The 24692-nt window shown below is 46.3% G+C and overlaps 1 protein-coding gene across 1 annotated transcript; it reads right to left on the bottom strand.

Annotated features, from left to right (window-relative positions):
• Positions 1-804: 804 nt before the first annotated feature.
• On the bottom strand, positions 805-24642 carry EMC1 (ER membrane protein complex subunit 1). Its single transcript, XM_075277883.1, has 23 exons — positions 24525-24642; positions 15492-15616; positions 15229-15294; positions 14391-14481; positions 13680-13808; positions 12558-12684; positions 12327-12476; positions 11908-12078; positions 11488-11559; positions 11252-11296; positions 11045-11167; positions 10863-10959; positions 10528-10644; positions 8833-9032; positions 8214-8363; positions 7735-7896; positions 7151-7270; positions 6919-7056; positions 6652-6825; positions 6356-6566; positions 5713-5797; positions 3021-3150; positions 805-2934 (listed from the first exon to the last, which is right to left on the bottom strand). Exons 1-23 carry the CDS (start codon positions 24617-24619, stop codon positions 2755-2757), a joined length of 2958 nt encoding a protein of 985 aa, XP_075133984.1. The 5' UTR covers positions 24620-24642; the 3' UTR covers positions 805-2754.
• Between the last annotated feature and the right edge of the window lie 50 nt (positions 24643-24692).

A 24692-nucleotide genomic window follows, 5' to 3' on the forward strand; every position in this document is an offset into this window, starting at 1 on the left:
ATGTATCCCGGCTGCTGCAGAATCTCATCATATGTGCCTCAGCTACTGCAGGACCTCACTGTATGCACCCCAGCTGCTGTAGAACTTCATCATATGTGTCTCAGCTGCTGGAAAGCTTCACTGTATGCGCCCTAGCTGCTGCAGAACTTCATCAAATGTACCTCATCTAGTGCAGGGCCTCACCGTATGCATCTCAGCTGCTGCAGAACTTCATGTGTGCATCAGCTACTGCAGAGCTTCACCATACGCATCCCAGCTGCTGCAGAACCTCACCATACACATCCCAGCTGATGCAGAACTTCTTGTGCCCCAGCTATTGCAAAGCTCCACCGTACACACCCCAATTGCTGCAGAGCCTCTCCTTACCCACCTCTGCTGCTGTAGATCCTCACCGTACACACCCCAGCTGCTACAGTCTCTGCACATGCACCCAAGCTGCTGCAGATCCTCGCTATACACAGCCGCACTGCTGCACAGCCTGATCCCAGCTGTTGCTGACGCTCACCATAGCATCCAGCAAACATTCCAGCTATTGCAAAGCCTCACAATATTCACTTTGGCTACTACAATATCCACCATACAGAACCCAGCTGCTGCAAAACCTCATTGTATGTACCTGGGTCTCTGCAGAGCCTTAGCACCCTATACACCACAGCTGCTGCACATCCTCTTTCCGGAGAAAGCACTTTATATATACTAGCTCTCGCAAAACAGGTTCTGCAGCACCTTAAGTATGTATTCATGTACCATATTAGTATTGTACCCTTTTTCCTTTATCACCATTACTTCACAGACAAGACCGGCTTTAGGAGTGATCAGGCTTTATTCTTAAATTTTTTCCTCAGTTTCCAAAAAAAAAAAAAAAAAATGGGAATTTTGTTTAAAACTTTCAACAGATAAATCATTAAGTTCAGGGGTCAAACAGAACAGTAATTATATAAATTAAGGACGTTGATAATCTTAGCTTTCCTGATACCACACATGCACATCTCATGCATACAACGGACAAAAGGGACAGGACCTGTTTGGGGACGATACACAATATAGACGGATGAAGTCAGTGGTCCATCCTCATCCTCCTTATGGTGGTGCTGAAGATCCCCAATTGTTCGTTCATTGTGTTGGGGACAGTCCCATATTTACGTAACAACATGAGTATCTAATATGTGACCAAAACTTCCAAATTTTCATAGTTTATTATAACTTGTCCCCACTTCAGACCCAGCACCCAAAGTACTTACGTGCCCTATGGATAGTGGTTTATTAAAGGCATCATCATGTTCAGAGTCCTCGGTGCTAACAGTGTCCATGGGGGAAAGGGGAGACTTAACAAAAGTGAAATCGCTTTAAATGATGCGACATTTCTGCGCATGACAGATCATCCATTCGTATTAATGGACGCCATGCGATGCCTCATTCCCCTGCCCATGGCAACTGATCCGGGGAGAAGAGGGTAAAAGGGGCTTCTAGCAGCAAAACAATGGTCTAACTAAATAAGGGGTCCCACAAACAAGTCATGTGCCTTTTAAAGGGGGGTTCCAGTTTTATGTATATGAAGCATTATCGCTGCATAATGAAAAGTTCACCAATTTTCTGAATTTCTCATCATTTTCATGATCTCTGCTTTGTGTCAGTGAAATAAAACAATTGTATTTACATTCATAGGCCAAAAATGGACACCAGGGGCTTGATACCAGGGGTGTAGCTATAGGCCAGGGGTCAGCAACCTTTGGCACTCCAGTTGCTGTCAAAGGACGACTCCCAGCATGCTCCATTCACTTCCATGGGCGTTCCAGGAACACCAGAGCAAGTAGGCATGCTGGGAGTTGTAGTTTTACAACAGTCGGAGTGTCGAAGGTAGGTAAAGGTCCCATTACAGATTTTGCACTGGGGTCCAGTTACACTTCAGCTTAATACAATTGTGTTTCATTATTTTCTTGCTCATTTGGTAGAATGTGTTAGTCTGGAGCTCAGAGTGTTGTCAGCCTTGATACAATTTTAACAGACACTCACCTTTGAGAATTACTGGGTCCATGTAAGGTTTTATCTGATGGTTTTAAGTAAGAGTGAATTTATTAAGCCCTAATAGTAGAAGAATGGTGTAAAAAAAGGTGCAAACTGTGACTTTTTCAATTCCATTTGCAACGTTTGTCGTGCAAGACGTCCTCACCGCTTCCCTGAAAGATGGGTGATGTGGGAGGACATAAGATTTACCATTTACCCCACTTTTCTGGTGTAAATGATGTCCGACATCAACCTCATCTTCAAACTGGCAAAGTGTTCATTATAGCCAGCATGGTCCCCTGATATAAGACCGGCCTACAATACAAGACTGTATTGATAAATCCTCTGCAATAAGTTTTCCCATTGACTGACAGCAAGCAGAGATATAGAGAATTGTGAGAAAAGGTAACACTACATCTATGAGAAAGTTTCAGCACTTTTCATTATGCAGGGATTAAATACAGAACGAGAAACCCCCTTTCACTTCCAAGACAAAAAAAATAAATCATTGCACTCATCCATTCAACCAACAGAGCTGTTCCTCTGATTTGCTCCAGTGCAGGCCCGTCCGCCATTAGTGGGGTGGCAGTATGATGATGGCAGGCTGGTTTGCCACAGATTCAAGTTACAGCAGTCATTTCCCTAGACCCAGAGTCCATGAACAGTCTCCTCTCCTCAGCTATCAGAGATGTGGAGAGAGCTGCTAAGTCTCTGGAGATGGTTGTCTGAAGGGTCCTCTATCTCCCCAACTTAGCGCCACGCCCGATTCAGGAGCTTCACTTGCGCCAGTCTCTTGGTGATCATTGTGGCAAAGACCAAACCAATGAGCACGCTGCTGATCAGGATGTAATCGTAGTCATCCTTCAACACATCAAACTGCTTGGAAGGGTACACGCGGGTCTGGTAGATGTCCAGTCCGTAGGCCACAACCTGTGGAGGGGAACGAAGGAACATTGAAGACCGTACAAACTCCCAAGACATAACATCAGCAGCCCCCACACATCTCAAGCACTTACAAGACAGGTGGACTCAAGGCCAGACGGTGCGGTGTAAATCCCTCTCATTCTAGACACGGTTTGGTTGTAGTTTATAAAGCGCTCAGCGTGAATCTGAATGTCAGGGGTGTACGGGATCAGGTTCTCTTCCCTGCAAAATAACAAGATATTGAACAGGTCTGGATCTGAAAGAGTCACTGGTGCCACCCATGGTTATAAGGGGCTTTAACCCTTTCGCTGCCAGGCACGTACACTGCATGTGCTCCCAAGGTGGCACTTCAGTAGCGGAGGACGTAGTTACTACGTCCTCCCTACTAATGCCGATATCTCTGGACTGCATCAACATGTCTTGATGCTTTAAAATGCATTTTAAAGAAGAGACTCTCATCTTTAAAATGATACCAGGGACTTGATGATTTTACTTACAGTCTTGGAGCCATTCACTGTTGAAAACACTATTTGGCATTGAGATCCAACTGCAGATCTCAATTCCCGACAGCGTTTCAACAGTGAATTTCTCCAAAACTATACATCCAATCATCGAGTTCTTAATATCATTTTAAAGATGAGATTCTCCTCTTTAAAATGCAATTGAAAGCATCAATATATGTTGATGCAGTCCAAAGATATAGAGCTCCAAAGTGTCCCCCCCTCCTGTCTAAGCAAGCAATTTGCGATCTAACATGAAAGGAAGAGGGACACGGAGCAGCCCAGCAGAGAGAGAGAGACACACAGAAACGATCTCTCTCTCTGCATAACTTGTATGTGACAGCAGGAGGGGGGTGGCAGGGACTCTATTGTCCCTATTAACCCTTCTCCTGCCAATCAGAGAACATACTATACATTTGTCTCTGATTGTCACATACAGGTATAATGTAATTCCCCCCTGAGCTTTACTAGTGGGGTATTCTTATGTTATACCTCCTGAACATAACCAGGAAGTTTATTGGCGCTGTGACCCAGATGTTTACCATTGTCCAGGTCGCAGAGCCAAAAAAAAAAAGTCGCACCAAACACTTACACAACATATACATAAAGTCGCAAATAAAGTTTACATTTCACCCAATCGCTGTCCTGTCTATACCTGAGCTTTCTACAGTAAAATACGTCTCTAGTGATGTCCGTTACACACTAAAATAATAGTAATAACGATTATCACTAGAGATGAACGTATAGATTGCTAAAATTATTATAGGGGGATGGAAAATAACATTTTTATGTAAAGTCCTATTTAATTTGCATGCACAAAATGGGAATTTTTGCGCAATTTTTGCTAGCAATCTCTGTTTGCGGCAAAGTTGAATGAAGGTGGTTGTATATATGAACTATTAAATTGTGTTTTTATATACGGTATGCTGTGTACTCTGAAAAAAGTTAGATTTTGGTATCACAGTCACAGTTTGGTAGGTGAAGTATAGCTTTTTAACATATTAGTGAACATCAGCAAAATCCTGCCTGTCTTCTGTATTCGTGTTTTTGGGAGTCCGAGCTCTTGTTGTAGTTGATGTTTGCGGGACATATAGTATATATACACATTGTATACACCATAAGCTATTATTTTAGATCTATTTTGTATATGAATGTGAGTTTGAACATGAGTTTTAGGTGCAAATATGTGTTTTAGCGTATTTTTTCAAAAAATTATTTGTGTTGGTCGCAAAGTTGCATGAAGGTGGATGTGGCTATCGATAACCCATTAAGACATTTGTAATCTTCAGGTTGTCTACTTTCAAAAAATATATAGGGTTTAGGGGTTCACTTACTTTTCACGGTGTGTAATCCGTACATTTTATAGGATGATACTTTTTTAACATTTCCAGCGTCAAAGCAGATTTTTGTTCCTTCCAGTTCTAGCGATTTTCTGAAGACACGTGCATGCAGGTTCAGGCCATAGTGATATGTATGAACTCTGCACATGTTGAACTCTTATTTTTAGGAGGTTTGGTGCATTTAATTTTTTGTTTGGTTTCCGCTTTTAACAACTAATATACATTTATTTGCATTTTTTCATAAAACATTCACTTTAAATCAAAATTGCATGAAGGTGCCTGTTTGTATACAGTACCAAGTGGCATTCTGACAATGCTGCAGGTGTCTACTTTAAGAAAATATATAGGTATGGGGGGGTTAGATGCTTTTTTAATGTTGCAATTTAGGTTTGATTTGTCCATCTCAAAACTGTGAAAATTGCTCTGGCTACTGGAGGTGCAAAATTTCCAGAGACCCTTGGCAGCGAAAAGGTTAAGGAATTCTCAAATACTCGCACAAGAGTAAACATTCCACATTGATGTCTATAAGAGATATGGAAACAACTAAGTGAGCCTGCTCTCCATATATCTCATAGACCAGGGATAGGGAACCTTCAGCTCTAAAGCTGCTGTGAAACTACAACTCCCAGCATGCTCCATTCACTTCCATGGGAGTTCCAAGAACAGCAGAGCAAGTATGCATGCTGGGAGTTGTAGTTTTGCAACAGCTGGAGAGTCGAAGGTTCCCTACCCCTGCCATAGACCATAACAGGAGTAAACCACACAGCCACCTCTCTGCCAGTGACAGATTGGTTGGTACAATCCTATTCCAAATAATAGTTGGGTATAAAAACAAGGGCCCATCAATCCCGAGAATGCTCCGCTAGCATTATGACTGACCCAGGAGCCAATATGCATGGGAACTGTATTCAATGAATGGGATAACCTTGTTAGTACTGCCTTACCTTGTATACTCTGTGGGAATCTCAGGCCGGCGAGGATCCAGCAAAGCCTTAGGAAGGGACAGTATTGCTCCTGATGGAAGTCCAACTACAAGAAAATCAATGGAATAAGTACGACGTGCCCCCAACTACAAACCTATGGAGTCGCTACGACACTGAGGTCCTGTATCCAGAATGTAGAAGATGTCAATTATCTTGGTTGTGGGTTCTCAGGACATTAAAAGGCGGTTCAGTCCTATGTAAATGCAGGTCATCATCAATCCACTGACAGTAAGCGGATCATGTAATGATAAGGAATAGAGGTGAGCGAATCGTAATCGAGACGGCCGTTTTGAATACCTCGCTCCATAGGAGTGAATGGATGCAGCCAGCGCCCGGCCGCTTAACCCCCTGCGCACCGGCCGCTCCAATTCATTCCTATGGGTGCGTGGTATTCGCTCATCTCTAATAAGGAAATGTAAAGGATTTTCAATTCTGTTTGGTAAACTTTATTCGCACAAGCCTCGACAACCCCTTTTATCACACACATTTTACCATAAGATAACTGTACAGTAACAGAGCAGAGGGGGCTGCCATGTCCTTGGTTAGTCTTTTATGTATACAAGTAATAAAAGATGGCACAACATTGGCAAAGGTCTATACTCACTGAGGATGTGTCGGCTTGTGATGCCTCGTTCAGTGATTGTGGCCTGCATGGCGCGGATGGAGGAGGGGAAGATATAGGATTGCTGAAGGACATGCGGGAGGTGAGGTCTGTCCAGAGAGCTGAAGCTGGTGCTGTTATACTGCTCCGTTCCCTCATACAGCTCCAGGACGGTGAGCTCGTTGCGGCGAGCTTTGCTATTCCAGTACTGGTACTGAACGGGGAGAAATAGGTAGCCATATGGTATAGGGCAGACATATAAGGGACAGTAAAGGGGATTATTAGAAGCTGGATCTTACCACCACCCAGTTCTCAGAGTGGACGAGTTGGACGGGACCTTTGGCTTTCCTCTGCACAGATGAGTGAATAATACGTCCCGTCACACCGTCAATGAGGTAGATTCCTATAAAGCAGCGGTCAGGATGGGTGTCTGTGCTCTCTGTGATTAACGCCAACAAGTTGGGGTTCAAGTACTGCACAATGGAAAAAGATGCAGAAATGAGTAAGAAGTCCTAGGAGGAGGGGTCCAAATCCCTTACAAAAGGAGGTTTGCACTCAGTCCCTACCTTATAGAGGACACTACGGTCCCCCATAACTCGCCCCTGGGAGTGAACATGCTCGTTGGAACGCTTGCCCTTCACCACTGTAATCCTCTGGAGTTCTGATGGGAGCAGGATTTCCCAGATCTCCTCTGTGGAAAGGTCCTGGAAGATGAAGAAGGTGCCAAGTCAGAGGAAACATAAGATAACACATGAAGACAGACAGAAATGACCACAATGTCTCCACAGAGCAGGATACCTTGTGTAGTCGGAGTCCAGTCAGTTTTCCCTTCTCAGAGTCCACCAGGTAGAAGAAAACAGTGGAGGACAATTCTTGTAATTGTTGCAAAACGTACTTTGTGGAAGGGAATGGGACGACCTGGAAAGATTGGAGAAGATAACTGTGTAACAAGGATATTATAATTGTGGCCAATTAGTCACTCAGCTTTACTCGAATCCAGAATGTCATGGCTTGTACATATAGATAAACAGCTAGCCAGATTTGCTAACTTCAGAAAAGCCTATAGTGGCTATGGTAATGGTAGCCATATTGGTTGCCATCCAGACTCCTTAGATCCAAGACTAAGGTAAGAGCTAGAGATGAGCGAGTACTGTTGGGATCAGCCGATCCAAACAGCACGCTCCATAGAAATGAATGGATGCACCTGGTACTTCCGCTTTGACGGCGGCCCCCACGTGCCAGCTACGCCCATTCATTTCTATGCGAGCGTGCTGTTCGGATCGGCTGATCCGAACAGTACTCGCTCATCTCTAGTAAGAACCTAATATGCAGCTGACAGAAGAGGACGATAAATCACAGCAAACCTTATGTTCCAGTCTCACCTTATGCTGATCATCCAGGAGAAGTAACACTTTGGCATAGTCATGATCCATAATAGGGAGCAGTAGGGACTGAAGGATGGGACGTTGCAAAAGAGGAGGCGTCATCTGACTCAGTTTTCCAAAGATAGGGTTAAAGACGTAGATGGAGGTCATGGCCGTCTCCTGCAAAACAGGTCAAAGTATTTTCCATGAACATTCAGATGACAACTACAGTATTAGCATCTGCACGCTGGAATCACACTTGTGGTTTTTGTTGCAGTTTTTGATTCAGTTTTTTCAGCTACAAACTGGAATAGATTCAAAGAGAACGGGAAATGAAGGAAGGATTATACTTTTCCTTCCAACTGGATCCACCTCTAAATTTTGTTCCAAAAACTGCATCCAAAACAGCAATTTGTTTACCCACTCCGACATCACCCAAAACTGACCCCAACACCACAAGCCTGGCGACACCTAAAAAGAGCAGCAGATAGTCTCACCTTGTCCTTCACCAGGAGGGTGCACTGAGGAGGGTGGGGGAAGTGAGCCGTGGTTCTCTGGACAACAAGCTTGAAGGAGGCGGCGGGCTTCACTCCCGGCAGGTAAAACTTCCACAGGATGCTCCCGGAGCTGCTCTCAATCCCAAAAAGCTGCAGGTTAATAGTAGAAAGTGTTAGATACATCAGAAGTGTCTATTAGATACACCACACGTGTCTATATAATGAGCCATATCCCACATCACATCAGTCTTACATCACTCTATAAAGATATCTGTAACTTTCTATTGTTGACCAATTGCAAGATCACTGTCTTCTGTAAGTCAATGGGATCCATTCTGCTTATATCCACCCTGATCATGTGCGGCTCGCACAAGTATATGTTTACAGCCAGTAACGGTTTACCCTGTAACAAGCCCTGCACCTCTGGACATGATCAGAATGACTTTTCCAGTCTTTGTAACCAGGAATGTCGTCATTCGTTGACAGTAGACAGGGATCTTGAAGATGGCGAAGAATAAAACAAAGTACATAAATACAACGGTATTTAATTGGTAAGAGATATAAAAGTCATTCACTCATATGTCCGTCATCACTAGTGACACCAGCCCGGCCCCCTCACCTTCCCAGACGATGTCACTATGACCATCATCTTCTGCAGGTTGAAGTCATCTCTTGCCAGTGTGTCAATGTTGATCTCATTGCGGATCTGGCTTCGCGGCTTCCGAGCGTCGCAGAACATCTTCCATAAGTGAGCGCTCCAGGACTGCAGCAGAATCAACTGGGAGGACAGACGCTTAAACACCATTCCCAGGAGACCATCTGATGAAAAGAGGAGGACGAGAGAATAGAAACATGGCCGAGATTATTACACTGACCGACGTGTGACACATTAATAGGTGTCCTGGGGATGAGGTGTTGTACATTCCCAACATCTATTAACCAGACCAAAATGCTGCTTTATGGGTCAACTAGCATCTGTATTAGGGCGGATTCACACCTGCGCCCGGTCTCCGCTTTGCAGGTTTCAGTCTTCTGCCCAAGAAACTGGACAGGAGACGGAAACCCAGTGGTCAGTTTTCAAACCCATTCACTTGTTTGGGTTTTGCAAAGTGACCGCCCGTGAGCGTCTTCTGGTCTCCGCAGCAAAACCGTTTTTCTTTAACCGGACACAAAGTCCTGCATGTCCGACTCTGTGTCTGGTTAAAAAAAAATGGGTTTAGCTGTGGAGAGGCAGAAGACGCACACGGGCGGACACTTTGCCAACCCATTCAAGAGAATGGGATTGAAAACTGACCACCGGGTTTCCGTCTCCTGTCCAGTTTCTCTTGGCAGAAGATGTAAACCCGAAAGCGGAGACCGGGTGCAGGTGTGAACCCACCGTCATATAGGTAACCATAAAGTCCTTTAACTGCTTCATTGCTGGGTGGACACCCCCCTCCTGAATTTTATCTAGGGCAACTGCCCAATGACAAGGGGACGTATAGGCAGGACAGTCCCTCTAATCCTGCAAACAAGAAGTGAACGAGATGCCGACGCAAACAATACTGCAATCCGATTGGTTGCTGTAGGCAGTAGTTATACTTCTATATCTTCCCCAACTCCATAGTCTCCCATTACTACTTTACTTTTCCCAGTAAACCTTTATCTACCAGTTTTCCATTGAATTCCCAGTCAAGTGTGATAATCTCACCAGGACATCAGCATCTTGAGGATATGACCTGTATTTTTTAATACATATTAACCCCTTAAGAGTGTGGACAAGGCAAATCAGGAACTCCGTGGTATAAGATAGTGTGCAGACAACTCCTCATACAATGTTTACTAGTAAAATTCCAATAATCCAGCACCGAGGAGTCTGGAAATCCTACTAATGCGGCCTGCGACCAAAATATTTCTAGTGTCAGAATCTCATCGTGTGACAGTGGACAGCAGGGTGGATACCACTGTCACCAAAGGGGGAGCTGATGGGGTTAAATGTTTTACCTAATCTGTACGTATCAAATTTACAAAAGTTTTCGCCTTCTGATAACCTGACGTCTATACTGGATTACTGGAATTTTACAGTATAACATTTACAATTAGACATTGAAAATTTTGTGTAATTGCTCCATTAACACAACAGATTTGCTAGACTGGCTCATGCAGGTCGGCGTTACCTTGTATCGCTGGATCCAGGGCAGCATAAAAAAAAGCAAAAAGAAAAGAAGAAAAAGCCTTAAAACAGAAACTACAAGCGAGATCAGAGCAAAAGATACCCACAGGGAGAGGTCCGAGCACCCCACACACCCACTGAGGCACTTGCTGATGCTTTTACCTGCTTTCTTCCCAAATTCTCCTTCAAGCTCAGCCTGGGCCCCTGTGAGTGGCAAGTCAACCATTTCCATAGTGATGACGTCAGCCAGTGACTCCTCTCGTAGCCATAAGGTTTTGCCTGTCCATAATATAAAGAGAGATGTTACTAATGGAATCCAAACACCAGTACTGTAAAATCCTTACAAAAAGTGGCCGACGGTCACTAAACTATTCACAAAGATATGTCTTTTTAGCTACCCGGTCCAGAGCATTGCAGCCCCTTCATTCATGAGGTTGTCAGGAGTTGTATCCCCCACCCATAGTACTTTACAATTCTGTTAAAACCCCAGGGATCACCTGGTTGGTGCAGAAACACTAGCTGGTTGTCCTCAGTCTGTACTAGAGCTCGATAACCCACCGAATCGTCCTTCTTCAGGAACAGTTGCAGGTAGAACTACAAAGGACAGAAGAATAAGTTAGGAGGTCGGACTGTAGCTGTATCAATGCAAGAATGTGGGGAAAGCAATGGCAGCGCTCACAGCATCAGGCTTCACACAGCTCTGCTCCAGAGTGAAGGTCATGGTGGTGTCCAGGAGCCTCCGGCCGCTGTCCGCCATGTACAAGCTGATGGTAAAAGTCTGTCCAGGACACGACCAGGCATCCTGCAGAGATCAGAGGCAATGTCACAAGGTGCAAAGAATCACTGAGGTGCAATAAGATGCAGATTATTACAATGGTGGAGTTACCTGCGAGCAGCTCAGTCCAGCTGGAATCTCCACCTCTGGTGTATTCTGTAATATTAGAGGAAAAGAATGAGTGTATATTAAAATCTACATAGCTGAGAGGTTGCGACAATTGCATTCAATCCAATGTTGGGTGCTAATAAGTGTCACTTTCGGTTAAGGTACATTTGCAGATTTTCCTATTTTGATCCCTCTGTAATAATTTGTAGGCATAATGTGATTGTACAAGGGGAACTCACCACATCGGTCTTGCATTGCAGAACTGCAGCCACTGACTTGTCACCAGTAGAAGCAAAAGAAACCAGATATGCCTAGAAAAATAGAGAAACGTTACTAAATATAACTAGAAATTATTGCTACCAAAAGGTTTCTACCAGATATGTCATTAACTAGTATCCAACGCTCTGTTTGTTTCCAGAGATTCTGGATTATGAGGCAGTTCTCCCAAGGGCTGGCATGCAGAAATCAATTTTGTAGTGAATTAAAGAATCCACAGCAATTCAGGTTCCAGCTATATAAGAAGTGGGGGCGCCAATGCACTGAAGCCTTAACAAAAAGGGTACTGGTCGTCACAGGAAAACTATTGTTTGCAGGGTGAGCTGGATTAAAGGAATCCTGTAGATTGATACAGTTACCTGAGGGGAAGGAAGGACACTCACCTGAGAGAAGTCTCGCAGAGGAGTGAGGGTCCCATCTCGATACTGCATTAGCAAGAAGCGTCGTGGAGCGATGCGGAGGAAGAACTGTGGCAGGGTTGGTCCTGTTGTCGTACGTGGAGTTGTCACCACACCGAGTTCAGTGATGTCATCAATTGCTTCCACCCCAAGAGACTATAATGCCAGGTACAGAGCACAGCAGTCACCAACAACATTTACATTTGATACACCTTTCATTGAAAGTACGGAGATGATCCTCAACTACAACCACATGGTTAGATGTTGTAAACTATAATCCTTCATACTTGATCCTAATCCATACTTTTTCAATTATCTATTCTCTGTTATCAGCCATTTATCCAACCCCCCTAAACACCCACAATCTCAAGTCCTACAATGTTCTAGGGTCAAGTTCTAGTGACCTGCAGGTGATGCTGAGTGGTCTCCTCTCCGGACAGCAGAGATACGGTATGGAGGGAGGCGGTGACTGTGTCTGCACAGACCAGAACGCTCTCTGTGACGATCCCGCATGTTCCTTGTAGAGTCTGAAGCCAGTGTGTGGGCACCTGAACCTGTAAAGACACCACGGTCAGTGGTCAGGACAGAGAATGACCTCTGCTATTACTGGTGGCTGCAGACTGACTCCAGCTAACCTGCTGACTGATGGATCCATCTTCCACGCTAAACGTCAGGATCCGGATGTGATCGTTGGGGACAATTCCCACCACATGTACCACTCCTTTGTAGGAGGAATGCAGCAGCTGATACTGCACAGTTCCGCTGGGGGAGGAAACACGAGTTACAACATAAACTATAATCTTCTTGTCACTATCGCCCCCTGATGAAAGAAGTTTCAAAAGTTAAAGGAGATATTCCTATTAAAGAATAACTATAATGTCCTCTGACATTGGAGGAGTTATATACTGCTAGAAACCTGGCAGTGAATATAGCGCAGTCAACTTTGCCAGTATGTGCCCTGGCTACAGAGATATGGGTGGCGTTCATTTTGGCACCTATATTACTGTACTGTCAGAAGGGCTGGCCTTAGAGCTCAGCATCAATGCTGGACCGCAAAGTACCCCCTGACAATACAAGGCTATGGAAGTATACCATCAGGGGATATTCCTAATAGCTCTGTGATGACGCTGAGCTGTACGGTCCGTCCTTCTGATATCAGTACCAAAACGAACGCCACCCATATCTCTGCAACCAGTGCTCACACCAGCAAAACTGACAATGCACTGAATTCGGCACACCCCATATATATGCGGAAAGATGCAGAAATTTCTGTAAGTGACCCAATCAACTTAATGGGACTTGCAGAGAACCACATACTCTGTAGAACTTTCCTATATTTAGCAAATCTGAAGCATTAATGAATAGGATTGTCTCCTACTGAATACAGCCCGAAGTAGGACAATGAAAAAATATGCATGCGTGATCTTACAGTCAGTTCCCCAGCCAATACAGCTGCAGTACCCACAGCTCGAGACGCTCTGCAGAACAGCCCCATTCATCTGAGGATAATCAGGGAGTAAAAGGCACAGTTTAAAGCTGAAGCTCCACTCCTTTGAGGAAGCCAAGGGCCAGAAAGAGGAGACGAATTTGAGCCGTTAGACTGTCTTTACTTCCTCTTTACCCTCTGCTGTGTGACCTTACCGTCATTATAAAGTCATTATGCAATCCCATCACAAAACATCCCCACACTTTTGGCAGTTTGTACCACATTACACCCTACAATGATACCACCATCTAATGCACTACATGTTACGTACCTGTCTGGCAGAGGTTCGGACCATTTCTGGTGTCCATTGGACAAGTAGTGAAGAGATAGCGCTGTGTTCTTCAGGACCGCAATGTACCTCGGTGTGTCCTGAGTGCCAGCAAAACCGGCTGCCTGAAAACTACAGAGATACAACACATCAACATATACTGAAAGCAACAAGCAGAGAGGAGAAGCTAGGATGGATCTGAAATCCCTAATAAGTATAGTCATCATATGATTCATATCTCAAGTCACAAGGTACTGAGCTCTCACAGGAATCTAGAATGAGTGATAGTGATACATTATATATTACTAGCATTACCCGCGACTTCGTCCGGTGCCCCCCACCCCCTGCGTACCCCACCTGCAGTGCCGCCTGGGCCCCCCCACCTTTGCCTTGTGGCTGCAGTGGGCCCTTCCAACCCCAGTGCGCCCATGGACCCCCACCTTGTGCCCCGCTGGCCCACTACCCTTCCTTTCCCCCTTTGCCTCCCATTTTAATCCCTATCCGCTCCAAGCACTTTCGCTGGTCGCGGTTGGGATTCTGGGTGAGTGTGGGATCTAAAAAGTAGCCTATGTTTCCTTTCTAGTGAATATCTAGGTCTGTGTCAAATTTCATGCTAATCCGTTCACCCGTTTTTGTGTGATTGAGGAACAAACATCCAAACTCACAAACTTTCATTTAGAATATTAGTAGGATTATTCTGTCATCATTCCTCACCTGCCAGGCTCTAGAAGGGCTTCCCAATTCAGTCCTCCAATGTTAACCTCCCAGGAACGTAAAACACGACCACCCGAAATAGTGAGGGCATCTGGGAAAGAAAATATTAACAAGACATGAGGCCAAAGAGTTTCCAAAGTGCATAAATAAGGTCAAAGCCTTGTCAAACATGGAAGCAGCCCAGGGAAAAATACAAATCTGAACAATAATTAAAATGAGGGGCTGTGCATTCTGAGTGTCCTCAGGTAGACTAGAGGTGGGGGCAACGTCACATGACTGTCTATCAAATGAATCTTATTACAGAACCTGGTACTGCGGGACACCTTGCAACAAGGAAACTTAAAGGCGAAGTCCAGGGATTGGTAACGGACTATCCTGAATTATTAAAGCTGATGGGCCTGGCCACATCATGCCCCACGAGGTTATATGATCCGAATTGACGTTCAGCCTCTGGGGTAGTTTTGTCCTCCACTCACATAATTACCAGTGAGACAGGTGGAGGAGAGGGCAGAGCGACCCCAGAGGCTGAACGCCAATTCAGATCACATGACCTGGGGGTTGTGGTGTGGCGGTACCACCGATTCCATCAGCTGCAATAACTCAGGACAGGTAAGTAAATTACCAATCTCCAGACCATGCCTCTAATTCCAAACTGGAGTTGTTCCAACTACTAGGCAATTCTTTACAAATCTTTAAATCTGAATTATTCTGCAAAACTGTAACTCAGAAGAAGAACAGCAGTGTAAAGCACAAGGGACTAAGAGATACCGCCAGAGCCACCAAATGCAGAGTTCAGGAATTATAAATCATTAAAAACCACTTTTCAGGAAAAACTTACCTTGCCCATAAATAAGCAGAGCATCTACAGAACCCTCTGCGGTGTCCTTGTCAATGTGACGCCACACTGGAACAGAGAATGACAATCAGTTGTACAAGACCGTGGCCCGATCACCCAAAATATCACAAGAGACACAACCCATGGGGAGAAGAACGACAAAAACCCCATGCAATGTGTGTATTGTAACCAGTGCAGACATCACACACCGCACCATTGTCACACTTCACTCTATATACTGTGCAGTCATACGAAGATGTACTCACAGATGTCGCCTGTCCGCGAGTTCAAGGCTACGATAATATTCTTCTCAGTGGCAGCGATGAGTTTCTTGGCTCCTTGTCCGGACTCCAAGGCAGCGAACTTCAGCCGCCCCACATACTGCTGCCTCCTGCAGGCACAGAGGAGAGAGAAGGTTACATCATCAGAATAACAAGATGTACTTGATGCCCAGTCACCATTAGGTTACACATAGTAAAGGGCAGAGCTGAAGATGGGGGGGGGGGGGTACAATCTAAATCCCCATTAAACCTGTATACCTGGAGAGAGACCACTCATATGGACAGTATAAATTATCAACAGTCACATGAGGACACTAAAATAATAAGGTGGGTGTTCTTGTAATGACAGAAGGGAAAGCAAGTCGCCCTCTAAGATGCAGTATCTACAGGGGTTGTCTTCACCTATGAAGGAGCACTCTAACTTTTGCATAGTAACTACTGTGGACCTTCTGTCAATGACACATAGGTTATGGGGGCACTCCTGCCTAGGCAAAGAATCTATAGAGCACTTGCCAATGGCACAGAAGCAATGAGAACACTTTCTGGCTGAAGCTCAGTATCTATGATGGTGCACAAACGTTATGGGGAACACTGCATATAGCACTTATTTGGACACCCCAGAGGCTCAGTATCTATGGGGGCAGTCTCCACCTATGGAACAGTAGTTATGAGGAGGCCTGTTCCAGGGCTGGAGTTGGTAGGTCATACCGCTGACATGGTCAGTCACAGTTCCGCATTCCACTTTCGTAGCTCTTTTCTCCCCGCATTTTTCGCACCTTTCGGTTAAAACCAGGCAGACCCAATTATAGCCTATGGGGTCCACAGGTAACCGCTTTTTTAAGTGGATTACGTTTTAGTTTGGGGGTCCCCAAGTGGATCGCCCAAATGAAAACCTGAACGCAAGTGTGAACCTAACGTCAAACGTCTCTAATTCATTATAAATCTACCTATGTTACCTATGGGGGAACTCTCCTCTTATGACATGGTACCTATAAGGGCACGCTCTACCCTTTTGATACAGTCCCTATGGGGACACTCTCCTCTTATGACATGATACCTATGGGCACACTCTCCTCTTATGACATGATACCTATGGGGACACTCTCCTCTCATGACATGATACCTATGGGCACACTCTCCTCTTATGACATGATACCTATGGGGACACTCTCCTCTTATGACATGATACCTATGGGGACACTCTCCTCTTATGACATGATACCTATGGGGACACTCTCCTCTCATGACATGATACCTATGGGCACACTCTCCTCTTATGACATGATACCTATGGGGACACTCTCCTCTTATGACATGATACCTATGGGGACACTCTCCTCCTATGACATGATACCTATGGGGACACTCTCCTCTTATGACATGATACTTATGGGGACACTCTCCTCCTATGACATGATACCTATGGGCACACTCTCCTCTTATGACATGATACCTATGGGGACACTCTCCTCCCATGACATGATACCTATGGGCACACTCTCCTCTTATGACATGATACCTATGGGGACACTCTCCTCTTATGACATGATACCTATGGGGACACTCTCCTCCTATGACATGATACTTATGGGGACACTCTCCTCCTATGACATGATACCTATGGGCACACTCTCCTCTTATGACATGATACCTATGGGGACACTCTCCTCCTATGACATGATACCTATGGGGACACTCTCCTCTTATGACATGATACCTATGGGAGGGGGCTCTACCCTTTTGATACAGTCCCTATGGGGACACACTCCTCTTATGACATGATACCTATGGGGGCACACTCCTCTTATGACATGATACCTATGGGGGCACACTCCTCTTATGACATGATACCTATGGGAGGGGGCTCTACCCTTTTGATACAGTCCCTATGGGGACACACTCCTCTTATGACATGATACCTATGGGGGCACACTCCTCTTATGACATGATACCTATGGGGGCACACTCCTCTTATGACATGATACCTATGGGAGGGGGCTCTACCCTTTTGATACAGTCCCTATGGGGACACTCTCCTCTTATGACATGATACCTATGGGAGGGGGCTCTACCCTTTTGATACAGTCCCTATGGGGACACACTCCTCTTATGACATGATACCTATGGGGGCACACTCCTCTTATGACATGATACCTATGGGGACACTCGCCTCCTATGACATGATACCTATGGGGACACTCTCCTCCTATGACATGATACCTATGGGGGCACACTCCTCCTATGACATGATACCTATGGGGACACTCTCCTCCTATGACATGATACCTATGGGGGCACTCTCCTCCTATGACATGATACCTATGGGGACACTCTCCTCTTATGACATGATACCTATGGGGGCACACTCCTCTTATGACATGATACCTATGGGGACACTCTCCTTTATGACAGGATACCTATGGGGGCACACTCCTCCTATGACATGATACCTATGGGGACACTCTCCTCCTATGACATGATACCTATGGGGACACTCTCCTCTTATGACATGATACTTATGGGGACACTCTCCTCCTATGACATGATACCTATGGGCACACTCTCCTCTTATGACATGATACCTATGGGGACACTCTCCTCCTATGACATGATACCTATGGGGGCACACTCCTCTTATGACATGATACCTATGGGGGCACTCTCCTCCTATGACATGATACCTATGGGGACACTCTCCTCTTATGACATGATACCTATGGGGGCACACTCCTCCTATGACATGATACCTATGGGGACACTCTCCTCCTATGACATGATACCTATGGGGACACTCTCCTCCTATGACATGATACCTATGGGCACACTCTCCTCTTATGACATGATACCTATGGGGACACTCTCCTCTTATGACATGATACCTATGGGGGCACACTCCTCCTATGACATGATACCTATGGGGACACTCTCCTCCTATGACATGATACCTATGGGGACACTCTCCTCCTATGACATGATACCTATGGGCACACTCTCCTCTTATGACATGATACCTATGGGGGCACACTCCTCCTATGACATGATACCTATGGGGACACTCTCCTCTTATGACATGATACCTATGGGAGGGGGCTCTACCCTTTTGATACAGTCCCTATGGGGACACACTCCTCCTATGACATGATACCTATGGGCACACTCTCCTCCTATGACATGATACCTATGGGGACACTCTCCTCCTATGACATGATACCTATGGGGGCACACTCCTCTTATGACATGATAACTATGGGGGCACACTCCTCTTATGACATGATACCTATGGGGACACTCGCCTCCTATGACATGATACCTATGGGGACACTCTCCTCCTATGACATGATACCTATGGGGGCACACTCCTCTTATGACATGATACCTATGGGGGCACTCTCCTCCTATGACATGATACCTATGGGGACACTCTCCTCTTATGACATGATACCTATGGGGGCACACTCCTCTTATGACATGATACCTATGGGGACACTCTCCTCTTATGACATGATACCTATGGGGGCACACTCCTCCTATGACATGATACCTATGGGGACACTCTCCTCCTATGACATGATACCTATGGGGACACTCTCCTCCTATGACATGATACCTATGGGCACACTCTCCTCTTATGACATGATACCTATGGGGGCACACTCCTCCTATGACATGATACCTATGGGGGCACTCTCCTCTTATGACATGATACCTATGGGGGCACTCTCCTCCTATGACATGATACCTATGGGGGCACTCTCCTCTTATGACATGATACCTATGGGGGCACTCTCCTCTTATGACATGATACCTATGGGGGCACTCTCCTCTTATGACATGATACCTATGGGGGCACTCTCCTCCTATGACATGATACCTATGGGAGCACTCTCCTCCTATGACATGATACCTATGGGGACACTCTCCTCCTATGACATGATACCTATGGGCACACTCTCCTCTTATGACATGATACCTATGGGGGCACACTCCTCCTATGACATGATACCTATGGGGACACTCTCCTCCTATGACATGATACCTATGGGGGTACTCTCCTCTTATGACATGATACCTATGGGAGCACTCTCCTCCTATGACATGATATCTATGAGGGCACTCTCCTCCTATGACATGATACCTATGGGGGCACACTCCTCCTATGACATGATACCTATGGGGGCACTCTCCTTTTATGACATGATACCTATGGGCACACTCTCCTCCTATGACATGGTACCTATGGGGGCACTCTCCTCCTATGACATGATACCTATGGGGGCACTCTCCTCTTATGACATGATACCTATGGGGGCACTCTCCTCTTATGACATGATACCTATGGGGGCACTCTCCTTTTATGACATGATACCTATGGGGGCACTCTCCTCTTATGACATGATACCTATGGGCACACTCTCCTCTTATGACATGGTACCTATGGGGGCACTCTCCTCCTATGACATGATACCTATGGGGGCACTCTCCTCTTATGACATGATACCTATGGGGGCACTCTCCTCTTATGACATGATACCTATGGGGGCACTCTCCTTTTATGACATGATACCTATGGGGGCACTCTCCTCCTATGACATGATACCTATGGGGGCACTCTCCTCTTATGACATGATACCTATGGGGGCACTCTCCTCCTATGACATGATACCTATGGGGGCACTCTCCTCCTATGACATGATACCTATGGGGGCACTCTCCTCTTATGACATGATACCTATGGGGGCACTCTCCTCCTATGACATGATACCTATGGGAGCACTCTCCTCTTATGACATGATACCTATGGGGGCACACTCCTCTTATGACATGATACCTATGGGGGCACTCTCCTCTTATGACATGATACCTATGGGGACACTCTCCTCCTATGACATGATACCTATGGGCGCACTCTCCTCCTATGACATGATACCTATGGGGGCACACTCCTCCTATGACATGATACCTATGGGGGCACTCTCCTCTTATGACATGATACCTATGGGGACACTCTCCTCCTATGACATGATACCTATGGGGGCACTCTCCTCTTATGACATGGTACCTATGGGGGCACTCTCCTTTTATGACATGGTACCTATGGGGCACACTCCTCCTATGACATGATACCTATGGGGGCACTCTCCTTTTATGACATGGTACCTATGGGGGCACTCTCCTCCTATGACATGGTACCTATGGGGGCACTCTCCTCCTATGACATGATACCTATGGGGCACACTCCTCCTATGACATGATACCTATGGGCACACTCTCCTCTTATGACATGGTACCTATGGGGGCACACTCCTCCTATGACATGATACCTATGGGGGCACTCTCCTCTTATGACATGATACCTATGGGGACACTCTCCTCCTATGACATGATACCTATGGGGACACTCTCCTTTTATGACATGGTACCTATGGGGACACTCTCCTCCTATGACATGATACCTATGGGGGCACTCTCCTCTTATGACATGATACCTATGGGGGCACTCTCCTCCTATGACATGATACCTATGGGGGCACTCTCCTCTTATGACATGATACCTATGGGGGCACTCTCCTCTTATGACATGGTACCTATGGGGGCACTCTCCTTTTATGACATGGTACCTATGGGGCACAGTCCTCCTATGACATGATACCTATGGGGGCACTCTCCTTTTATGACATGATACCTATGGGCACACTCTCCTCTTATGACATGGTACCTATGGGGGCACTCTCCTCCTATGACATGATACCTATGGGGGCACACTCCTCCTATGACATGATACCTATGGGGGCACTCTCCTCTTATGACATGATACCTATGGGGACACTCTCCTCCTATGACATGATACCTATGGGGGCACTCTCCTCTTATGACATGATACCTATGGGGGCACTCTCCTCTTATGACATGGTACCTATGGGGGCACTCTCCTTTTATGACATGGTACCTATGGGGCACAGTCCTCCTATGACATGATACCTATGGGGGCACTCTCCTTTTATGACATGATACCTATGGGCACACTCTCCTCTTATGACATGGTACCTATGGGGGCACTCTCCTCCTATGACATGATACCTATGGGGGCACACTCCTCCTATGACATGATACCTATGGGGGCACTCTCCTCTTATGACATGATACCTATGGGGACACTCTCCTCCTATGACATGATACCTATGGGGGCACTCTCCTCTTATGACATGGTACCTATGGGGGCACTCTCCTTTTATGACATGGTACCTATGGGGCACACTCCTCCTATGACATGATACCTATGGGGGCACTCTCCTCTTATGACATGATACCTATGGGGACACTCTCCTCCTATGACATGATACCTATGGGGGCACTCTCCTCTTATGACATGGTACCTATGGGGGCACTCTCCTTTTATGACATGGTACCTATGGGGCACACTCCTCCTATGACATGATACCTATGGGGGCACTCTCCTTTTATGACATGGTACCTATGGGGGCACTCTCCTCCTATGACATGGTACCTATGGGGGCACTCTCCTCCTATGACATGATACCTATGGGGCACACTCCTCCTATGACATGATACCTATGGGCACACTCTCCTCTTATGACATGGTACCTATGGGGGCACTCTCCTCCTATGACATGATACCTATGGGGGCACACTCCTCCTATGACATGATACCTATGGGGGCACTCTCCTCTTATGACATGATACCTATGGGGACACTCTCCTCCTATGACATGATACCTATGGGGACACTCTCCTTTTATGACATGGTACCTATGGGGACACTCTCCTCCTATGACATGATACCTATGGGGGCACTCTCCTCTTATGACATGATACCTATGGGGGCACTCTCCTCCTATGACATGATACCTATGGGGGCACTCTCCTCTTATGACATGATACCTATGGGGGCACTCTCCTCTTATGACATGGTACCTATGGGGGCACTCTCCTTTTATGACATGGTACCTATGGGGCACAGTCCTCCTATGACATGATACCTATGGGGGCACTCTCCTTTTATGACATGATACCTATGGGCACACTCTCCTCTTATGACATGGTACCTATGGGGGCACTCTCCTCCTATGACATGATACCTATGGGGGCACACTCCTCCTATGACATGATACCTATGGGGGCACTCTCCTCTTATGACATGATACCTATGGGGACACTCTCCTCCTATGACATGATACCTATGGGGGCACTCTCCTCTTATGACATGGTACCTATGGGGGCACTCTCCTTTTATGACATGGTACCTATGGGGCACACTCCTCCTATGACATGATACCTATGGGGGCACTCTCCTTTTATGACATGGTACCTATGGGGCACACTCCTCCTATGACATGATACCTATGGGGGCACTCTCCTTTTATGACATGATACCTATGGGCACACTCTCCTCTTATGACATGGTACCTATGGGGGCACTCTCCTCCTATGACATGATACCTATGGGGGCACACTCCTCCTATGACATGATACCTATGGGGGCACACTCCTCCTATGACATGATACCTATGGGGGCACTCTCCTCTTATGACATGATACCTATGGGGACACTCTCCTCCTATGACATGATACCTATGGGGACACTCTCCTCTTATGACATGGTACCTATGGGGGCACTCTCCTTTTATGACATGGTACCTATGGGGACACTCTCCTCCTATGACATGATACCTATGGGGGCACTCTCCTCTTATGACATGATACCTATGGGGGCACTCTCCTCCTATGACATGATACCTATGGGGGCACTCTCCTCTTATGACATGATACCTATGGGGGCACTCTCCTCTTATGACATGGTACCTATGGGGGCACTCTCCTTTTATGACATGGTACCTATGGGGCACACTCCTCCTATGACATGATACCTATGGGGGCACTCTCCTTTTATGACATGATACCTATGGGCACACTCTCCTCTTATGACATGGTACCTATGGGGGCACTCTCCTCCTATGACATGATACCTATGGGGGCACACTCCTCCTATGACATGATACCTATGGGGGCACTCTCCTCTTATGACATGATACCTATGGGGGCACTCTCTTTTTATGACATGGTACCTATGGGGCACACTCCTCCTATGACATGATACCTATGGGCACACTCTCCTCTTATGACATGGTACCTATGGGGGCACTCTCCTTTTATGACATGGTACCTATGGGGCACACTCCTCCTATGACATGATACCTATGGGGGCACTCTCCTTTTATGACATGGTACCTATGGGGCACACTCCTCCTATGACATGATACCTATGGGCACACTCTCCTCTTATGACATGGTACCTATGGGGGCACTCTCCTCCTATGACATGATACCTATGGGGGCACACTCCTCCTATGACATGATACCTATGGGGGCACTCTCCTCTTATGACATGATACCTATGGGGACACTCTCCTCCTATGACATGATACCTATGGGGACACTCTCCTCTTATGACATGGTACCTATGGGGGCACTCTCCTTTTATGACATGGTACCTATGGGGACACTCTCCTCCTATGACATGATACCTATGGGGGCACTCTCCTCCTATGACATGATACCTATGGGGGCACTCTCCTCTTATGACATGATACCTATGGGGGCACTCTCCTCCTATGACATGATACCTATGGGGGCACTCTCCTCCTATGACATGATACCTATGGGGCACTCTACTCCTATGACACCATACCTATGAGGACACTCTCTCTTCCTATGACATGATACCTATGGCGTACTCTATGGCTGTACAATATGGGGGCACTCTAGCTGTCATCAGGGGTGTGGTCAGAACATGAAGGCGAGACCTATGTGCCAAAATCTCCCAGGAAACAATTCCCCAAACCCTCCATGACTGATGTTTGTACATACAGGAGCCGCTCATACATGACAGCAGACATGTCACACGCAGGGTCTATGTCACGTCTGCTTCTTACATTACATATGACAGTACAGAGGCTACACCGGGTGTGAGCAGCGTCGCCTCCTCTACCCCGCACTCACCAGTCAAACTTGCCCACTTGATCCTCATAAACAGCAACACTGAAGGACACAAAGACCAGCAGCAACAGCGCCCCGAGCCGAACCACAGCCGCCATGACAGCGCAAGGACGGACAGTCCTCCAACTCACCACAAAGAACCCGGCAATGGCTAGAGCGCCGCCGCGGCAC

Source organism: Leptodactylus fuscus, chromosome 6 (genome assembly GCF_031893055.1).
Source record: "Leptodactylus fuscus isolate aLepFus1 chromosome 6, aLepFus1.hap2, whole genome shotgun sequence".
NCBI classification, from domain to species: Eukaryota; Metazoa; Chordata; class Amphibia; order Anura; family Leptodactylidae; genus Leptodactylus; species Leptodactylus fuscus.

What these genes read in the sequence shown, in the direction of transcription:
- EMC1 (XM_075277883.1), bottom strand. Translation starts at nt 24,619, where the DNA reads ATGGCGGCTGTGGTTCGGCTCGGGGCGCTGTTGCTGCTGGTCTTTGTG. An exon ending in ACCGTAGTGTCCTCTATAAG is followed by an intron (nt 6,826 to 6,918) that starts GTAGGGACTGAG and finishes TCCATTGTGCAG; the next exon opens with TACTTGAACCCCAACTTGTT. An exon ending in CACAAGCCGACACATCCTCA is followed by an intron (nt 5,798 to 6,355) that starts GTGAGTATAGAC and finishes ATTTTCTTGTAG; the next exon opens with TTGGACTTCCATCAGGAGCA.